Source organism: Lontra canadensis, unplaced genomic scaffold (assembly GCF_010015895.1).
Source record: "Lontra canadensis isolate GAN:19392208 unplaced genomic scaffold, GSC_riverotter_1.0 scaffold204, whole genome shotgun sequence".
Classification (NCBI taxonomy): Eukaryota; Metazoa; Chordata; class Mammalia; order Carnivora; family Mustelidae; genus Lontra; species Lontra canadensis.
The window spans coordinates 272,471-291,408 of NW_022631198.1; the positions used below are offsets into that span (position 1 = coordinate 272,471).

At 41.6% G+C, this 18,938-nt stretch overlaps 1 protein-coding gene across 1 annotated transcript; it reads left to right on the top strand.

The window, feature by feature from the left end:
• Positions 1 to 4,579: 4,579 nt before the first annotated feature.
• TMIGD1 (transmembrane and immunoglobulin domain containing 1) lies at positions 4,580 to 16,201 on the top strand. Its single transcript, XM_032848465.1, has 5 exons — positions 4,580 to 4,687; positions 6,713 to 6,991; positions 9,567 to 9,842; positions 15,065 to 15,168; positions 16,157 to 16,201. Exons 1-5 carry the CDS (start codon positions 4,606 to 4,608, stop codon positions 16,199 to 16,201), a joined length of 786 nt encoding a protein of 261 aa, XP_032704356.1. The 5' UTR covers positions 4,580 to 4,605.
• The last annotated feature ends 2,737 nt before the right edge of the window (positions 16,202 to 18,938 follow it).

Consider the following 18,938-nt stretch of genomic DNA (forward strand, 5'->3'; position numbering starts at 1 on the left):
GAATTTGGTGTTGGTGCCCTGCCCAAATGGCCTTGGCCTGCCTAGAGGTCACCTGCCAACAGTTCCCATATAGCAAACAGGTGACTTCCTGAGTGCCTCTCCCTGAACCTTCATGGCAGGATCCAAAGAGTGTACTCGGCCCTCATAGGATGGGCTGGAGATGTTGGGGAGTTAGTACCCCGAGAGTGTTCCTTAACCAATTATGGAAAGAAGCTAGTGGATATACACCCAAGCTTCCTTCCCCTCATGAGTTGATTCTCAGGTATGCTCTACAGAGTGTGTCAAAGGGCCTACTAGTGACAGTCACCCCCAGCACTAACCTGTTCATTAACACACCCTTTATTGGTTGTCTTTCCTTCCCTACCTCGCTTCCTTATTGTACTTCCTGAGATCACCTTTAAATAAACTACTACTTGCAGCCGAAGCAGCTGTCTTAAGAGTCTGCCCTGGAGGGACCCAGAACCAAGACATCATCAATTCATTAGCTAAATTCACTTCCAAATGATGATGGTAAAACACACTGCTCTTAGATCCACAGAGTAGCAAGCTCCAAACCTTTCAGATGGTGCTTGCAAGTCAGTTACAGAAACCACTCTCGGATATGATACTTCGGGAACAATGCTATATACTGAGGCTGGGTCCTGCTCAGCCCATCTTAGTAATAACGATAGCTTCTGCTAAGTAAGAGCCTACTATGTGGCTGCTTCACATGCTTCACCTCACCTACTCCTCACAGTGACTTTGAAGGGAGGGCACTATGATTATTCCTATTGCATTGACAAAGAACTTGAGGCTCACAGAAGTTCAATAACTTGTGGAAGTCCCAGATCTCTGGTATGCTTCACCATCGTGTTAAAATGTGCAGATAACCATAAATCTTCTTTTATCCATTTCTTGTATAAATGAGAATGATAGTGCTAGCAAGGAACTATATATAGCTCAGAGTAACAACACCATAAATATATATATTCTTTAACCAATAAAAAAGTTCCCTTCAAATTGCTGATTCTTGAGAGTGTAACACAAGGATTCCCCAAACACGAGAGGGTCTCAAATGGATAAAACTTCTCCCTGTCCTATAGGAGCTCATTAGTCTTCAAAAACTTTCTTTCCTTCTGTCTTGAGATCTCCTTGGTTCATCTTTTACTTTTCCTGTACCAGACCCAAAATCAGCTGTTTCTTCAAGGAGTCCTAGTTCATTGTCATGAAGAATGATATTAAAGCCCAGATTCTAAGTACTGTGAGTATTCTTTTCTACCGGACTGGCAATGTTTCTAGTCATTCCAGATTGTACACCTAGAAGAAAAATGCATGTTTGAAAATCATTTTCAATTCTGTTTACCATTACGGTGTTTTACTTTGTTCTTTGATTTTCCGATAAGGTCTTTTTTTTCTCTCTTATACTGAAACTCTTGATTCTTCTTCTTCTTCTTTTTTTTTTTAAGATTTATTTATTTATTTGAGAAAGAGAGAGAGAGAGCACAAGCCAGGAAGAGGTAGAGAGAGAAGGAGAAGCGGATTCCCCCTCCTGCTGAGCAGGAAGCCCAAAGTGGGCCTCCATCCCAAGACTCTGGGATCACGACCTGAGCCGAAGTCAGACACTTAACTGAGCCACCCAGGTGCTCCTGAAATTCTTGATTCTTTTTTTTTTTTTTAAGACTTTATTTATTTGACAGACAGAGATCACAAGTAGGCAGAGAGGCAGGCAGAGAGAGAGGAAGGGAACCATGCTCCCTGTTGAGCAGAGAGCCCGATGCGGGAAATTCTTGATTCTTAATGTTATTAACTCAAAATTGTGTTTATCCTGCACTATAAAGAAAGTAATTTCAAGTAATAAAACCAATAACAATACTACCAAGAAAATGACTGAATGAAATTATTTTAAAAGACTTTATTTATTTATTTGACAGAGATCACAAGTATGCAGAGAGGCAGGCAGAGAGAGAGGAAGGGAAGCAGGTTCCCTGCTGAGCAGAGAGCCCAATGCGGGGCTCAATCCCAGGACCCTGGGATCATGACCTGAGCCGAAGGCAGAAGCTTTAACCCACTGAGCCACTTAGGTGCCCCAACTGAATGAAATTTAAAATGTCTTTTTAGTTCTTTTTGTCCTTGCAGGGATCTAAACTGTGTTCTAAAGACATTGGAAATAAATCATTTCCAAGTGTTGTACAAAAAAACCCCAAAGCCAAAAAAACAAAACAAAAAGCCCCCAAAACCAAAAACCTTTTCCCTGTTGTGCTTGGCTTAGTATAGCTTATGCACCAGGCATGGGTAACCAGTGGCCAGTAATACTTTTCCAGCATGATATAAGTTGTGGAATCTTCCACTATCTTGGCTGCCATGTTCAAGTTGGATAACTTTGATAATCTGACAGCCTGAGAATGGTAAGGGGGCGAATCTGAAGAAAAGGTTGGTTTTCACAGCAGTTGAAATATTGGAAGATTCCACAACTTAAATCATGCTGGAAAAGTATTACTTACCACTGGTAACCCAAGCCCGGTGCCTTATCTAACTTGAACATGGCAATGTTCGGTGAAATGTGCTACACATTTTTGCACAAGGTCAGGTTTTCCTGGTATGATTATATCCCTGTTAGTAATCTCTGGCCTCACCTAGTAATTTAGGGATATATGAAAACTTAGATCTGAAGATGTCTTTCCTAGTTAGTGTCTTCTCTAAGAATCCATAAAAAGAAACAGACTTTGAACCCAATTTATTTTGCTGACTTGATCCTACTGTCATAAAGTGTTTAAATTCAAGTAGTATAAAGATGGTAACAGGGAAAGGATTCAGGGTTCCAGATGAAGGAACAGTTGGCCAAGGAAGTCAGCTTTTCAGAGCTCAGCAGGTAAGCAGTAAATCTTTGTCTTGTATAGAAAGTTGTGAAAATTAAAAACAAGTAAGGGAAATTCATCTTGAAAGGATGCTGTATGGTATGGTAGAAGAGAAGGGGAGAAATTAATCCTCCTCCTTAATTAATAGGTCGGGTATGGTCTGCTAATGAGCCCACACTCTCAGATCTTATTAGGCACCTATAGTGGACAGTGCTTGGGAAAAGGCTATTAATGACCAAATTCTGAAATCATCACTGTTACAGTACTATGATAGAAATCTTTTTTGGCAAGATTTCAAAATTACAAAAGAATTGATTTTTTTTTAAAGATTTTATTTATTTGAGAGAAAGAGACAGAGACAGAGATAGCAAGAGAGAGCATAAGCGGGGAGGAGAGGGAGAAGCAGGCTCCCCCCTGAGCAGGGAGCCTGATGCGGGACTTGATCCCAGGACCCTGAGATCATGACCTGAGCTGAAGGCAGATGCTTAACCAACTGCACCACGCAGGCGTCCCAAAAGTATTGATGTTATTACTAATGGTATCTTATTGAAATATTGACATAGCGTTGCTGGTCAGAAGAGGTGAGTCTGACAAGAATGCAGCTTGCTGGACAGGCCTGGGATGGGGAGGAGCAGAGCCTGCCTACAGAAGTCCTAGGCAGGTTAATATTTGAATTACATTCCAGCTCTTGAAGGTTAATATTTGTATTAGGGGGACAAAACTTCAGGTCGCTAATGTTTATGGAGAGGCCAAGGCTCAGAAGGGATTAATGGCATCTTCTTAAAGGAGGAGAATATCAGTCTACCCAGTAGAATGCTTAAGAGCCCTGGCCTTGGAAGTCCAGGGTTCAAATCCTAGCCCGGACATTTCCTGTGTTCAGGATCTTGAGCAAATTATATAGTCTTTCCAAACCTTTAGCAGTGATCTCAAGAGGGCTGTTAGGGACTTCACTGAGATTGAAATAATGTCTGTAGACTGTTCAGCACAGTGCCTGTTGCATAGAAAGCATTCAACATGTGTTTCTACCATATTCATAGTGGTAGTCTTGAAAGGAAGTCATACATCCATTTTTTTCCCAGATGAAGTGAAAAGTATCTAGGGAGAGGGCTAGCGGCAGCAAAAGCATAGAAAGAAAAAAATGGAGGACTTTATTATCTATTATTTTTAGTCTATACTGGGTTAAACAGAACGTGTATTCCAAGGGGGATGATGGTAGTGGGATGGTGGAAAGCAGAGAGATTGATGTGATTCAGACTACGGACCATGTGGCAGCTGAGTCTTTTCTAAGGTATGAACCATCTGAGTCTATGGGATTTGGAGCAGTCTCAAAAACTCTCTGTAGCAGAGAGCAACTTTTACAACACTGGTCCAAAAGAGGCTTTCAAAATCAGAATTACTGCAGCTCAGTAGAGACTGTCTGTGAATGAATAAAGTTTCTTCCCTCTTTCTGTTACAATGACATCCTATCAATTTCTCCAAGGAAGACTGGTTCTGCCTTTGCCAGGGCTGCCCTATAGTATTTCCTTGTGGTTTTCTTTTTCTTGCCTTAAAAAAAAAAAAAATCCCTAATACTAAAAGTACTTTGAACTCAGTAATCAGAACAGGATTGTTTAATTAAAAACTAGAAAGAGTACAGCTGGGATGACTCATCTGGAATTTTATTTTAAATGCATAATAGACAAGAGGAAGGTTCATAAACTCAGTATAGACCAAAGTACAGAACGAATTACACTCTTTCTCCCCCAGCAGATCTGACGTAAATTTGTTAAAGATGGCGTGGAACGTCAGTGGCCTCATGAGAACATGCAGATTTCTTCTCTTAGTGATTTTGTTTCTGCCATGTGAGGTGACAAGTAAGTTAATATTCCTTTGGTCTCTTTGTAAATAAACATTGCCGATTAAAACCTGATCAGCTGGCACTGGAAAAATCTAAATCACCAAATACACAGCCGGTGTGGCTCAGAGTAGAGGAGTCAGACCACATGATAAGACATTAAATGGAAAAATATTTTTATGGTTCTGATATTATAAGACAGAGTAAATATTCTATTCTCTCCAGAGCCACAGCCATTATTTTTCTACGTTTTAATGCATTTCATTACTAATGACATCCAAAATACACTCTGCTGTTTATGTAAGCATAACCACTCACAAGAAAATCTTTTCTGCATTTGTTCTCAACCCCAACCTGGAAGTAGATCCCCTCCCCCGCCAAACACCAATTTTAAAAGTAATACACAGTCCTTGTAGAAAAAATTAGGAAATATATAAAAGGATAAAGAAGGCATACCTGGGTGGCTCAGTCAGTTGAGCATCTGACTCTTGATTCCATGGGATCAGCCTGTGTCAGTCTCAGGCTCAAGTTCAGTGGGGAGTCTGCTTGGGACTCTCTCTGTCTCCCTCTGTCATGTGCATGTTTTTTATTTTATTCCACATGTGTGCTCTCTCTCTCTACCGCTCTATCTCTCTCTCTCAAATAAATAAAATTTTTAATTAAAAAAAAAAAGAATAGGGGCCCCTGGGTGGTTCAGTCATTACGTGTCTGCCTTCAGCTTGGGTCATGATCCTGGGATCAAGCCCTCTGGTGGCCTCCCTGCTCAGCAGGAAGCCTGCTTCTCCCTCTCCCACTCCTCTTGCTTGTGTTCTCTCACTGTGTCTCTGTCAAATAAATAAATAAAATCTTTAAAGACAAAAGAAGAAAGAAAACTAAATCCCATCATCCAGAGATAACCACTCAACAACAGTTTGATATATATATTCTTACAGATTTTTAAAAAATACTGGGCAGCAATCACATCATTTTCACCAGTAGTTTATGCATTTTAAAGGAAAAATTCATATGATTACAGACTATATTAACAAATGTCATGTCAGGGGCAAGTGTGTGCAGTTAAAGTCAATTTTAGCTTTTGTTACTTGCTTCTGAACTAGGGAAGTAAGAACTGAAAGTCCAGTATGTTATAGTGAATGGATTTCTGAAAATCAGAGATGGAAACCAGCTGCTATATATCCTGATAATCCTTCGCACAACAACTCGATTGTGCTACAGACCACAGCTGTTTAAACATCAATTATTTTACTACACAGCCAAAATAATATTCAAACATCAGAAATGCAAGACTAAATTTTCCACAATCCCATTACCTAATCGGAAACCTTTTCAAATCGGTTTTTACCCGTATTCAGTTGCATATTCAATTTTTATACACTCATAGTAATTGCTAGAGATGTAATTTACATTCTGCCGATTCACCTAATGTTGTGTCCTAAGTATTTTTCAATGTTGCTATCAATCTGTTTCATTTGTATTTCCTCACTCCCATGCCCTTCCTTTGCCACTTTCAACCCCTTGAAGTAAACAATTAATGTCTAGAAAGCATTTCTCTACTTTTTTCTTTATTTTTTACCAATCTTCTTCAGTGCACACACTGAAATTTTTTCCAAGACTTTTCCTCTTAAATGCATGTGTGTGTGTAAATGGGGTAATTCTGTGCATAGTAGTTCTGAAACTTCACTGCACATTAGAATTGCCTGAAGGCATTTTGCAAATGCAATACCCGGATTGCACTCATATCGATTAATCAGAATGTCTGGGGGTGGGAGCGAACCATGTGTTTTTAAAGATCCCCAGGTGATTCCAATGTGGAGCAAAATCTGGTAACCATCATTTTAACATTTACTTTTAACATAACTTCTTTTAGTTAATAATACATTACAGAGCTTTTCCCCTTGTAAAACCATATAGATCAATAGGACTATTTTTAATTATCACAAAATATCTCATTGTATGGGCGTAACGTGATTTGTTTAACCAATCCCCCGTTTACGTCGTTTTGATCATTCACTTTAGGTTAATACTTTTCTTCCTGTCCTCCCAGCTTCTGTTTTAACCGTGAATAATAGCACTGAGAACTATATCCTGGACACTGAGCCTGGCTCCCAAGAATCTTTGAAATGTGCTGTTCATAACCACACCAGAGAGGAAGAACTTCTCTGGTACCGAGAAGAGGGGACAGTGGATTTGAAATCTGGAAACAAAATCAACTCCAGTACGGTCTGTGTTTCTTCCATCAGCGAAAATGACAACGGAGTCACCTTTACCTGCAAGCTACAGAGGGACCAGTCGGTGTCCGTTTCAGTGGTGCTGAATGTCACTTGTGAGTGAGAGGGAAGAGACCGCTAGCTAGTCGTGGTTGTCTGCACTGTGTTAAGTGGTACTTGAAACCTGGGACTGAAGAGTTGTGTGTGCATTTTCACATGTGCTTGGTGTTGCCTCATTGCCCTATTTATGCTCCCACAACAGTGCATGAGGGTGTTCGTCTCCCCACGCCCTCATGAGGGTATCCTCATACTCCAAGTACTGAGTATCCAACTCTAAGAATTTGTCAGCCCGATTTGGAATTTTACTTTCATTTTCTTAATTAAGAATGAGGGTGTCCACCCTTTCATAAGTGTACTGGCTGTTCATGTTTCTTTTGTGTGAAATGCCTGTTCATGTCCTTTACCCATTTCTCTATTGGGTTATTTGCCCTTTGAAAATTGGTTTGGCTAGGGGCGTGTGGGTGGCTCAGTTGGTTAAGTGACTGAGTCTTGATTTTGGCTGAGGTCATGATCTCAGGGCTGTAAGATTGAGCCCCCACAATGAGCCCTGCATGGAACCCCATGTGGGGCTCTGTGCTGGGTGTGGAGCCTGCTTAAGATTCTATCCTCTGCACTCCCACTCTCTCTCTTTCTAAAAAAATAAAAAATTTTTAAAAAAGGAAGAAGGAGAAGAGAAAAAAGAAAGAAAAGAATCCCCATCAAGTAAAATGATCAGAGTCCTATATCACACGGTAGCACTCTAAAACAAGGAGCTAGATCTCTGTGGTTCATCGTGGATATATCTCAAAAACATGCAAGCTAATAGAGTCATTTATATAAGCCTCCTAAAACAATATGATGTATTTTCTATTGATACAGTATATGTATCAAAAACCTTGTTTAAAAAAAAAAAACAGCTGTAGAGATTTACGTGAAACTCAGAGCATTGGGTCTCTTTGGGGAGCCAGGAAGTGAACAAGATGGAGTCAAAGAGGACCTTAACTTTATCAGAAATGTGCTAATTTTATAAAAGGGAATACCCACGTATAGCTGACAGTCTTCAAAATTAACTCTGTAAATAGTTAAATAAAAAGGAACAACTAATAGGATATGTCCACAGGTCCTATAGTACATTTGGTAATTCTGTTATCTATTCCAGTAGCTTCCTACATCTCTGAATACCATCTAACATGCTTGTTGGATATGGATACAGAATTTCAAGCTCATTCCAAAGAGCAACAAAATGTCATTCTTCTGAAAGCGTTATTAATAGCACAGCCTACTCAGGGTCTAATTATTCAGTGTGCAGATTATCCAAGCTCCTTTTTTCCTCTTCTCCACCTCTCTTTCCTACTGCCCATTTTTCAAGCACTCTACTACTCTTCCGCACCTCAACCAGAAAATACAACAGGCAGAGAGGAGAAAAAGAGTCAGCTCAACCATTTCTCCTCCTAGATGTTGGAACGCCCTGGTGGGGAAGAGGGTTGGAATTATTTGGCAAAGAGAAATGTGTTCAAAACCTATGTCTCTATGCCTGTCCTTATCATGGAGGGAGTAAGGACTTGCTCACACAGAGGGATGAGAGAGACTCAGAAGGTCTCAGCTTCCATAGATGTCAAAGTTGCCATGATTGGAGCACCTTCCAGGAGGAGGACATTATTTTTAGAGGATCACCGAGGAAATGCAAGTATGCACTGGTTAAATGTGGCCAGGGCAAATTTGGTTAGATAAAATGCAAAAATAGAGGAGGTAAGGAAACCTCAAAACCACCGTGCCTGCTGCAGCCACCAACACCAGCACCACAATAATATGACCAGCACTGTGGTAAGTTCTTTATAGGCATTATCTCATTGAATCTTTACAACAGATAGAGGTATTATCCCACTTTTTTTTTTAGATGAGGAAATTGAGCGGGTACTTAGCAGTTCAGTAACTTTCTCAAGGTCAGAGAGCAAAGACTTATAATTAGTTAACTATTTTAAAAGATTTTATTAATTTATTTGTCAGAGAGAGAGAGAGAGAGAGAGAGCGCAAGCAAGCATAAGCAGGGGGAGAGGCAGAGGGAGAAGGAGATGGAAATCGCCTGCTGAGCAGGGAGTCAGATGTGGGGCTTGAACCCAGGACCCTGGGATCATAAACTGAGTGGAAGGCAGACACTTAACTGACTGAGCCACCCAGGCACCCCTTATTATTTTTTTTTTAAAGATTTATTTATTTGAGAAACAGAGAGAGAGAAAGTTTGTGTGTGCAAGTGGGGGGAGGGGCAGAGGGAGAGAATCTTCAAGCTGACTCCTTCCTGAGCACAGAGCCAGATACGGGGTTTGATCCTATGACCCATGAAATCATGACCTGAGCCGAAACCAAGAGTCGGTCAGTTAAATGGCTGATCCAGGCGCCCTAGATTCATTATAGACGTTTTTCCATGGTTCATCTTCTCTACCACATAGAAGTTCTATGAGGTTTGGAACTGGATATATATCATTTACCATTGTATCCCTGGCTCCTAGTCCAGTGCTCGGCACAAAGTAGGTACTCAATAAATTTTTGTCAAATGAATGAACGACTACATGAGAGAGACTGAAGGAAGATCTTGAACGTTGACAGTCAACTACTGCTTATCTGTTAATTCAACCCACTGCTTGAGTCTTGCAGTTCCTCCTATTCTAAGTGGAGATGACTTCCAAACAGCTGAGGAAGGCAATGATGTGAAGCTGGTTTGCAGCGTGAAATCCAACCCCCAGGCTCAAATGACGTGGTACAAAAACAGTAACATCCTGATTTTAGAGAAAAATTACCAAGTCCATCAGACAAGTGAGTCTCTCCAACTGTCAATCACCAAAGTCAAGAAATCTGACAATGGAACCTACAGCTGTGTTGCAAATTTATCCGGGCGAATGGAGACCAAGGACTTCCACCTCATCGTCAAAGGTAACTCTCTTTTCAAGTAGAGTATGCAAAAAGTCAGAATAGGTTTTCATAAATATTTTTGTGGCAACAGATCACGATGACAATTATGATTAGTAGCCATGATTTTCTTCGGAGAGTCATCCCTATCCGAGGAATTTCCACTAAGAACTCCAGTTCTTCCATTTAGGATACCCATTCCATATACAGCACCACTTTTTGGGCAAAGGTCCTTTTGGACCTTTGGACCTTTTGGTCCTTGTCTTTTGGAAGACAATTCTGGTTGGCTTTTAGGGAGGAGTACCTTTCCTGAATTCTCTTAGGCAACAAAGTTTGTAGGAACTGGACTTTGGAGTTTATAGCCTAATGACAAACGAAAAGAGAAGTCAGAAACACAAAGAGAAAGAATGATAGATAAGGAAATGAATCTTTAAAATCACTCCTGACTTTGAAATTGTATCTATAGGCTAAGCAGCAGTGAGGGAGGGGGAAGATGGCGTAAAAAGGTCTTTCTCTTGGCTTCATGCCTCACCTACCCAGATTTTTCACCCCTGAAATAAATAACAGGGAACAAATGAAGTTCCAAGTGTTCTTCCCTCCTCATACTTCTCATTCATACGAAAAGAGAAAGGGGACCTGTGCCGAGAAAACGAGGAAGACAGTAAAAAGAAACCAGGTCAGAGAGCGAATGGAACGCAGACCAGTGTTCTCACACCTCCACTTAACATAGGTGATTGGGGCAAAAATTGACCTTGAGGGGAGCCTGGATGGCTCAGTGGGTTAAGCCTCTGCCTTTGGCTCAGGTCATGATCTCAGGGTCCTGGGATGGAGCCCCGCATCCGGCTCTCTGCTCAGAAGGGAGCCTGCTTCCCCTTCTCTCTCTGCCTGCCTCTTTGCCTACTTACGATCTCTCTCTCTCTCTCCCCCTGTCAAATAAATAAATAAAATAAAATAAAAAAACACAAAACTTACCTTGAGGTGAGCAGCAGAAAAAGAAATTGTCAAGAACACAGGTGTGATAACTGGAATGGGAACGGCCATCTTGGTAGTAGGGTAAAGAGAACCACAGTCTAAGCACAGCGGAAAAGACCCTGGGAGGGTGTTCAGTCTTGAGGACTTCTTTAGACAATGCCCCAGCCCTGAAAATTTTCAGATGTTGAAATAGGACAGTGTGAGATGAAAACTGGCAGCCACCAAGCTTGTCACTCATTCTTTGCTGCTATGAATCCAAGTTCAAAAATAACTTCCTTTTTGATACAAATTCTGAAAGTTTGGTTAGCATAGTTAAGTTTTCTTAGATAACATCTCTCTCAATTTGAAACAACCATTTATTAAGACCCTTAACTGTCAATTTTAGTTCCTGAATATACAAACAAAAACACACTAAAAAAAAAAATCTTTAAAGTTTGCTTTCATGTTAAAACTGTAATTACGAAGTTGAGAAACATACCAGTTTATGTGATCTGCAAACTCGGGCAAGCCAAGTTAATTTTCTGGTTACAAAGCCTTAGTTTGGATACATGTAGTGACTCCCTTCTCCTTCTAATTGGACAATGTGCATCGTTGAAATAAAATTTAATTTTTCTGGAAAAAAAAAAAACGAAAAAGAGAAAGGCAAGATACCTGGAGTTGCAGATGCTGGAAATGCTCACACACACATTTCCTGGTCCGAGGCCAGTATGCTAAGAGCAGCCAAACAAGCTGAGGTTCTTATTTCTTGTTAGAACATTTTTCACTTTGTCATTTGCTTCCCTGTGCCCACACATTGCTTTTCTTGCTAGTTCCTGGGAAGCCAATTGAACCCCTGCCAGAAGTGTTGGACGATGTGTACACCAGGCTTATTTCCTCCTTCTCAAGGGGAGGTCGGGAACAGCCACCCAGTTGAATGCCCATGACTGTGATTACTGGCCTGTCCAGTAATTTGTCCTGCAGAGCGGTAACGGTATGCCCAGGGACTGCTTGCTTTCAAAACCAAACCGACAAATAACCCAAGTACTCATGGGATCTAGAAGTGGGGGAGGAGGCCTCTTATTGAAGCCCTGCCTATTCACCTCCCCTCCAAAGCATGGCTGGAGGGCACCTCCAGCCACAGCATTCTAACCAGTTGTGAAAATTACGCACGGAGATTAGGGAATTATATCATCTCTCTTGGTTAAGAAGGAATCACAAGTTCTCTGTGCCATAAAAAAAAAAAACAAAACCCAAAACCCACAACAACAAAAACATATGACTCATGTGGCAAGCAGGATGCTAGCTTGGCAACTTGGCTCTTGGATGGGTGGGGTTTTGGATGGAGCTCTTCCAAACCAACTTGTTTTTCTGATTTCTTCCCGCTCTATTATTTCCTTGGCTGTGGGCTATCTTCAAAGCATTAAGTGCTCTGCTGCTGGGGCTCAGGCTAAATACGCTCGCGGTGAGCCTGGGCAGGCTTTGTCGTTCAGTAGGGTGGTTTCTAAATGAGGCCGTGGAAGCTGGAGTGAAAGCATGGATCTTGGGCACAAGAGTGTAGCCTGTGTGTTGGGATTATCTTGCCCTAATAAATATGGAAGGGAAAAAATACCAAGAGAGTAAAACAGGACAGCAGGAGAGGTGCAGTACACTTCTTATTTCGAATAAATTCCTAAAATACTATCTTAGCCAGGATTGGAGCCCCTCCCCCTCTGAGGGTGAATGCAGGGGCCTTAGACTTACACTTGCCAAAGCCACTCTCATGGGAAACTTGGAATCTGAAGTGAGCCAGTGGGTCAGGCAGTTTTTAGCTTGTTTATGGAGTGAAAGCTGCCAGGAGTGGCTTCATTTTATTCAGCTTGGTAAAAATATTCAGGTCTGTGGATGATTTCTGATTTATTTTCCCAATTGTTCCTTGGCACTGAAAGTGGAAGGGGTCCCTAAGAAGGTGAGGGCCGTTTGGTGTCTCTCAGGGCTAGCTAACAAGAAGGCCCACGGAGGAGAATTTCTCCAGAGTGTTGGTGCAACTCACACCCTCATGAGAAAAATTTTTAGTAACAGCTAAAAGAGAGCGAGAGTAAAGGATGCTTAATCTACGTACTCCCCCAAATTACCCTGAGCAGAAACTGGATACATAATAAAGAGGAAAACAAGTAAAAGGTAAGTGGTTATTGTGTCCTACAGTTATGGGGGGATAAACCCTATTTTCTAATATTGAGGAATAGAGGACTTGGGCTTTGAATTGAGATTTATTTAAACTCTTCTCTTCCCCTCCTTCCCATCTTTTGCCCCTCGTGTACTATCATGTGAACCTGTGTCTTTTATAACACTGATCTCAATCTATAGTTTTTGTTTGTTTAATGTCTGTCTTCATGACTAGAATGTGAGCTCCCTGAAGGCAGGAGCCTTCCATATCTGGCCTATCTTTTGCAGGCTGAGCAAAACCTACTGCACAGTAGTTGTTCAATAAAAATGTTTTGACTACACTCAATCGACAAACTCAATTGTATGATAAATAACACACTTTTAATTTTCTATAAATTCCTAAAATAATATCTTGGCCAAGATTGGAGCCCCTCCCCTTCCTAGGGTGAATCCAGGGGCTTAGACTGGGTCATTTAAATATCTTTGTTGATCTGAATTAAGCACTCTTGAAAGTTTCATCCCATATCATAGCAAACATATTAAAATGAAGCACATTAAGTATACTTTTTTGCTGTAAAATTTTTGAAAGTTGTTTGTAACTTGCATACATTTTGAATCTTATTATACATAAGATATTAATTTGGTTCCTAAGGTTTAATTATTATTGTTATTATTATTAAACAGTTGAGTTATAGTTGACACAAAGATATGTTTTATAGATGTTTAAACATTTATTAATTTTGAGTAATTTTGCCACTTTAATTTCACATTTTAGAAACTATATACATATATATTTTAAGATTTTATTTATTTATTTGAAAGAGAGAGTGTGAGCCGTGAGGGGAAGAGAGGGGTGGGAGAAAGAATCTGAAGCCGACTCTGCCCTGAGCCAGGGGCCTGATGTGGAGCTCAATCCCACGACAGTGAGATCATGACCTGAGCCGAAAGCAAGAGTTAGATGCTTAACCGACTGAGCCACCCAGGTGCCCTGGAGTCAATTTTTTCCAGGTCTCAAATATTTTCATAGGCTTTTGGGAACTGTGTCCACAGTGCCTGATGAACAAAATAGCTCTAGGTTTCCCTGGTGTTCAGAAAACGAGGGGGTGGGTTTTCATTTCTAGCTGACATGATTGTTGCCGATCTTTTTCTAGCCCAAGTTAGAAGTAGACTCTGTTCTTCCATGTCGTTTAGAAAGGTATGAACATCTTTGCCAAATTTGGGAAGGCTGGAGCTTAGAGTCCTACTTCCCTCGGGGCACCACACAGCCCCCTTGTATAACATTTTGTCCCCTGCTTGGGGTATTATCACAACACTTCTTCTTGGGCCTCTCTCCCCTCAGTCCAGCAGGCTCTTTCACTTTTCTATTCCTTTTTTTTTTTTAAGATTTTATTTTTAGGGGCATCTGGGTGGCTCAGTATTTAAGTGTGTGCCTTCGACTCAAGTAATGATCCCGGGGTCTTGGGATCGAGCCCCGTGTCGGGCTCCCTGCTTGGCAGGAAGCCTGCTTCTCCCTCTCTCACTCCTCCAGTTTGTGTCCCTTCTCTCCCTGCCTCTCTCTGTGTCAAAAAAATAAATGAAGTCTTTAAAAAAGAAAAAATATCTTATTTTTTTAAGTCTCTACACCCAACGTGGGTCTCGAGTTCACAACCCTGAGATCGGGAGTTTGCATGCTCTACAGACTGAGCCAGCAGAACACCTCTCAGTTTTTCTCTTCTTGCTTTTAAGTCCTTCTTCTCTCTTTTGTCCCCCATGGAGATACCTCCAAATATCTTTGGGGCTTTTTAAAGTGCAAGAAAAACCATTGATATCAGCCTATTTCTGCCTTCTATGTAGCCAAAAATTTGGCTGAGGAAATCACAAAATGGTCTGATTACCTGCTTTGGGAGAGTTATTCCCATTACAATAAATTATCCTTCTCCAAAGAATGGATCTAAAGCCTATCTCTGCTAGCTACTAGCTTGTGACTTTGGGTCAGTGGTTCGTCACCCATAAAATGAGGGACCAATACCTACCTTCTTGGGTTGTTTGAAGGCTTTAATTAAGAGGATGGTCTATGTTAAGTATAAGGCACCATGGCGGGGACATAGTAGAAATATGTGAACTAGATTCATATAAATGTTAGCTCTTGTTCCTTATGTTTGCCTTTCCAACAGATAGAACTATGACTATGCCAATAGAACCTGTTATTGCTGCGTGTATTGTGGTCTTTCTGACGCTGTGCTTTGGACTCATTGCTAGAAGAAAAAGAATAATGAAGGTATCTAAGTATTCTAAGCTATGTGGGTAAAAAGTCATCTAAATACAGGCAGAGAATCAGCTGTCTAAGTGACTATGGAGTCTAAAGGTCTAAAATGGAAGCTGCTCAAAGGAGTAAAACTTGTACAAATACTCTGAGTACAGCTTTAACAAAGAATGGAAAGTCATCGGGACAAAGCCTGGGTGAAAATAGCTGCAGGGGGTTGGAGGCTGATTTTTCTTCCCTTTAAATTCTCCATTATTGTTGCTATGGTACCTTCGGTACAATAAATAAATATACGGAGAAACATCTGCTGTGGGTTCAGAGATCTGCATGAAAAAAATGGCCCTTGCTGCTCAACTTCTGAGGGTAGCCACAGGCCCTGCGACCCGAGGGTTGGAGCTTAAATTGTTGCATGGTTCACCTTGTTGGTTAGCTTGGTACATCGAATGTGTGTGCATAGGTTAATGCCATGCATTTGGCTCCACCAGTTATTCCAGTGCCAAAGGGAGGCAAATGCGGCAGGAAGCCTGTAAGAAAAGCCCAGTACAGTCTAGGCTTGTCAGTTACACAGCAAGACGCAGGCTTCTTGAAACATATGGTAACTGCATGTGATTCGGGGCAACAACATCTCCCAAGAAGAAATTCACCCACCTTCTGGTGCCAATCCAAAGCAAATTTTTTTCCCCGGGGTGGGGGGGCAGGGAAGAAAGAAAAGGAGAGTAAAAAGAAATATTCAACTACCTAAGAATCCTAGAAGCATTTTGAATTAAGAATTACATCTCTGTAGGTTCAATAGAGATAATTAATATGGCCAAAGACGTAAGACCTGCACCCGTGCAGAGGTGTCTGTGTTTTTAGCCATCTCTGTATGGATGAGTATTTTTCTCAGTAGGAGATTAACAGCCATTTGGGTTTCTTATCCCTTGGGCCACTCTGGTGCATTCAAAATGTTTATCTACAGCCTCAGCAAAGCAGGCAAACTCACTGCCCTTGTGTTTGCTTTTAGCTGTGCATGAAGGATGAAGGTCCTCAAAGAGACACGGCTCTGTAAGTATTCTGGGCTGGGGCCAGTGATTTCCCAGAAGCAGATGGGAGTAGTGGCATGTGTCATAAGCCCATCCTGGGCAAACTCCTCCTTAGATGGGAGGTGTTGGGAGGTGCTGGAGGTGAAGAGGTTCAGACTAGAACAGAGGGTGGAGGAGAATCTGCCTCCACTTTAGAGGAAGACAGGTGAGGTGAGGTTGGAAGGTTGCCTAGAACTGAGAATACTGCTGCCATTGGTCTTCTTCTTCTTCTTTTTTTTTTCTTTAAAGATTTTATTTAGGGGTGCCTGGGTGGCTTGGTGGGTTGGGCCTCTGCCTTTGGCTGAGGTCATGATCTTGGGGTCTTGGGATCAAGCCCCACATTGGGCTCTCTGCTTAGCGGGGAGTCTGTTTCTCCCTCTCTCTCTGCCTACCTTTCTGTCTACTTGTGATCTCTCTCTCTGTCAAATAAATAAATAAAATCTTTAAAAATTAAAAAAAAATAAAGATTTTATTTGCTTGTCAGAGAGAGAGAGAGAACAAGCAGGGGGAACGTCAGGCAGAGGGGGAAGCAAGCTCCCCACTGATTAGGAAGCCCAAAGCAGGGCTCGATCCCAGGACCCTGGGATCATGACTTGGGCTAAAGGCAGACGCTCAACTGACTGAGCCACCCAGTGTCCCCCTACCACTGGTCTTAAGCCTGCTCTCCACTTAGGACGTTTTGGGCTAATGCTGTGTGCCTGCGTTGTATTGCCACCTAATGTAAATGGCTGAGAGGGCTTACCCTGGGGGAAGCAATACTGCTTTTCTCCTTCACAGCGGGGTCACGTACCCCTCATTCTTAACATTGCTTTCTCTGTGACAGTTCCTGTAGTCTGTCAGCTCCAGCCTTGGAGAAGTAAGCAGTGGGTAAAAAGAACAAAGGTGTTCTTTCTGAGAGCATGAATTTTGTTTTGATTTTTTTTCTTATTGCCATGATCGTCATTGTAATTGATTTCTTGGTTCATTTCAGATGAGCAAGCTGAGATACCATCTCACACAGAAAGAAGTTTGGATCAGGACTTCCTTGATTTATGTAGTCCCATCTGTATTTATTGCTATTATTAAATTCACTCCTGTCAAATTGTCAGAGGTTATGAAAAGTGTTTCATTAAGCCCTGAACAGTAGTTGTTATGACTAATTTGATATCCTTGCATTTTTATGGAGAACACTATTAAGAAGGAAAAGTAAGATTCTGTTAAGGCTTCTCCTGGGAGGTTATGTTAATCAATGGAAGTTGGTTCCAAAAAGGTTGGTCACCATTTACCATTGAGTCTGTATTTTTCTAGGGAGGAGATGAACACACACATTTGGTTTTCACGAATGAGTGCCATACCAAAATGAAAAGGGGAACCGAACACAGAGTGATCAATTTCTAAGTTGCCAAGGAAGCACATAAATAATATCAATTATCATCTACTTTCACTGTCGTCTCATAAAAGAAATGTTTTAGGACTAAAAAAAGGACAGATGTAATCTCAGAATATAAGGCATTCCTTTAAACAGAATAAATTTAGCATTGTAAAAAAGTCAGCATATGTCCTTATTTTTCTCATCTCATCCTGCTTTGGTGACACAGTCGCAGACTTTGCGAGCCTGCGTGGAGATGGAGACGAAAACGGCAGGGGACCTGGGCTAGCCAGCAGTTCTGCTCAGGGGCAGTCTTTACCCTTCTGGTGCAGTCCCTTGCCTAGATCCAGCCCCATTGATTATGAATCAGCCTGTATGTACTTTCCTCATTTACCTCCATTTTAAATTTTGGCTCTTCTGATTTATCATTGACCTTCCCCACTTCCATTCTTTCTTCATTCTTTTCCTCTGAGAGTCTGCTTCTCTGCCCCACGCAGGTGGGATGGGTTAGGAAGAGAGGTTGTCCTGGCCAGAACCACCTTGGATGTCTCTGCTGTGCTCACCCTCTAACTTAGAAACAACAACACAATTTTTGGCCTACTATTGCAGGAGCTAAATGTGCTACAGCAAATGATCTGCTATCAGCCAGGTGGTTCAAAGCTTCTTACTGACATGGAAGCAAAGAGAAGAAATGAGCAGATTGTAGGAAATCTTAACAGTCTCATGTGTAAGAGGGACCCAGACACATCCTCCTGGAGGCTTCTCTCTGCTTCCTTGGAAACTTCTGCATGGAATGGAGAGAGAGACTGTTGAAGACTGTGATTTTCAGATTTCTCTGTCTTCTTGGAGGCCCCAACAGGACTGTGTGGGGAAGCCTCCAGATCTTGTTCCTCATTCAGGATTTCTTTTTTTTTTTTTTTTAATTTTATTTATTTATTTGACAGAGATCACAGGTAGGCAGAGAGGCAGGCAGAGAGAGAGGAAGAGAAGCAGGCTCCCTGCTGAGCAGAGAGCCCGATGCGGGACTCGATCCCAGGACCCTGGGATCATGACCTGAGCCGAAGGCAGAGGCTTTAACCCACTGAGCCACCTAGGCGCCCCCCATTCAGGATTTCTTAAAGTAGACTTTGGAAGCCTATGAAAACGGTATAAGGACAAGGTAGGAGGATTGTGAAAATCCGGAAGTTTAGACAATGAAGGAGAAGCCTGGAGACTATATGGAAAAAACACACACGTCTCTGGCAATGAGGGGGTTGGGATAGTTTAAAGTGGAAGGGGAAATGGGAAAAACTTACCTATCTCATTGGACTTGGAATCGGGAGACCAGAATTCCAGTCTTGGCTGTGTTACCTTGGGCAAATCCTTTAAGGTCCCTT

What these genes read in the sequence shown, in the direction of transcription:
- TMIGD1 (XM_032848465.1), top strand. Translation starts at nt 4,606, where the DNA reads ATGGCGTGGAACGTCAGTGGCCTCATGAGAACATGCAGATTTCTTCTC. An exon ending in AGTGGTGCTGAATGTCACTT is followed by an intron (nt 6,992 to 9,566) that starts GTGAGTGAGAGG and finishes TGAGTCTTGCAG; the next exon opens with TTCCTCCTATTCTAAGTGGA. An exon ending in GAAGAAAAAGAATAATGAAG is followed by an intron (nt 15,169 to 16,156) that starts GTATCTAAGTAT and finishes GTTTGCTTTTAG; the next exon opens with CTGTGCATGAAGGATGAAGG.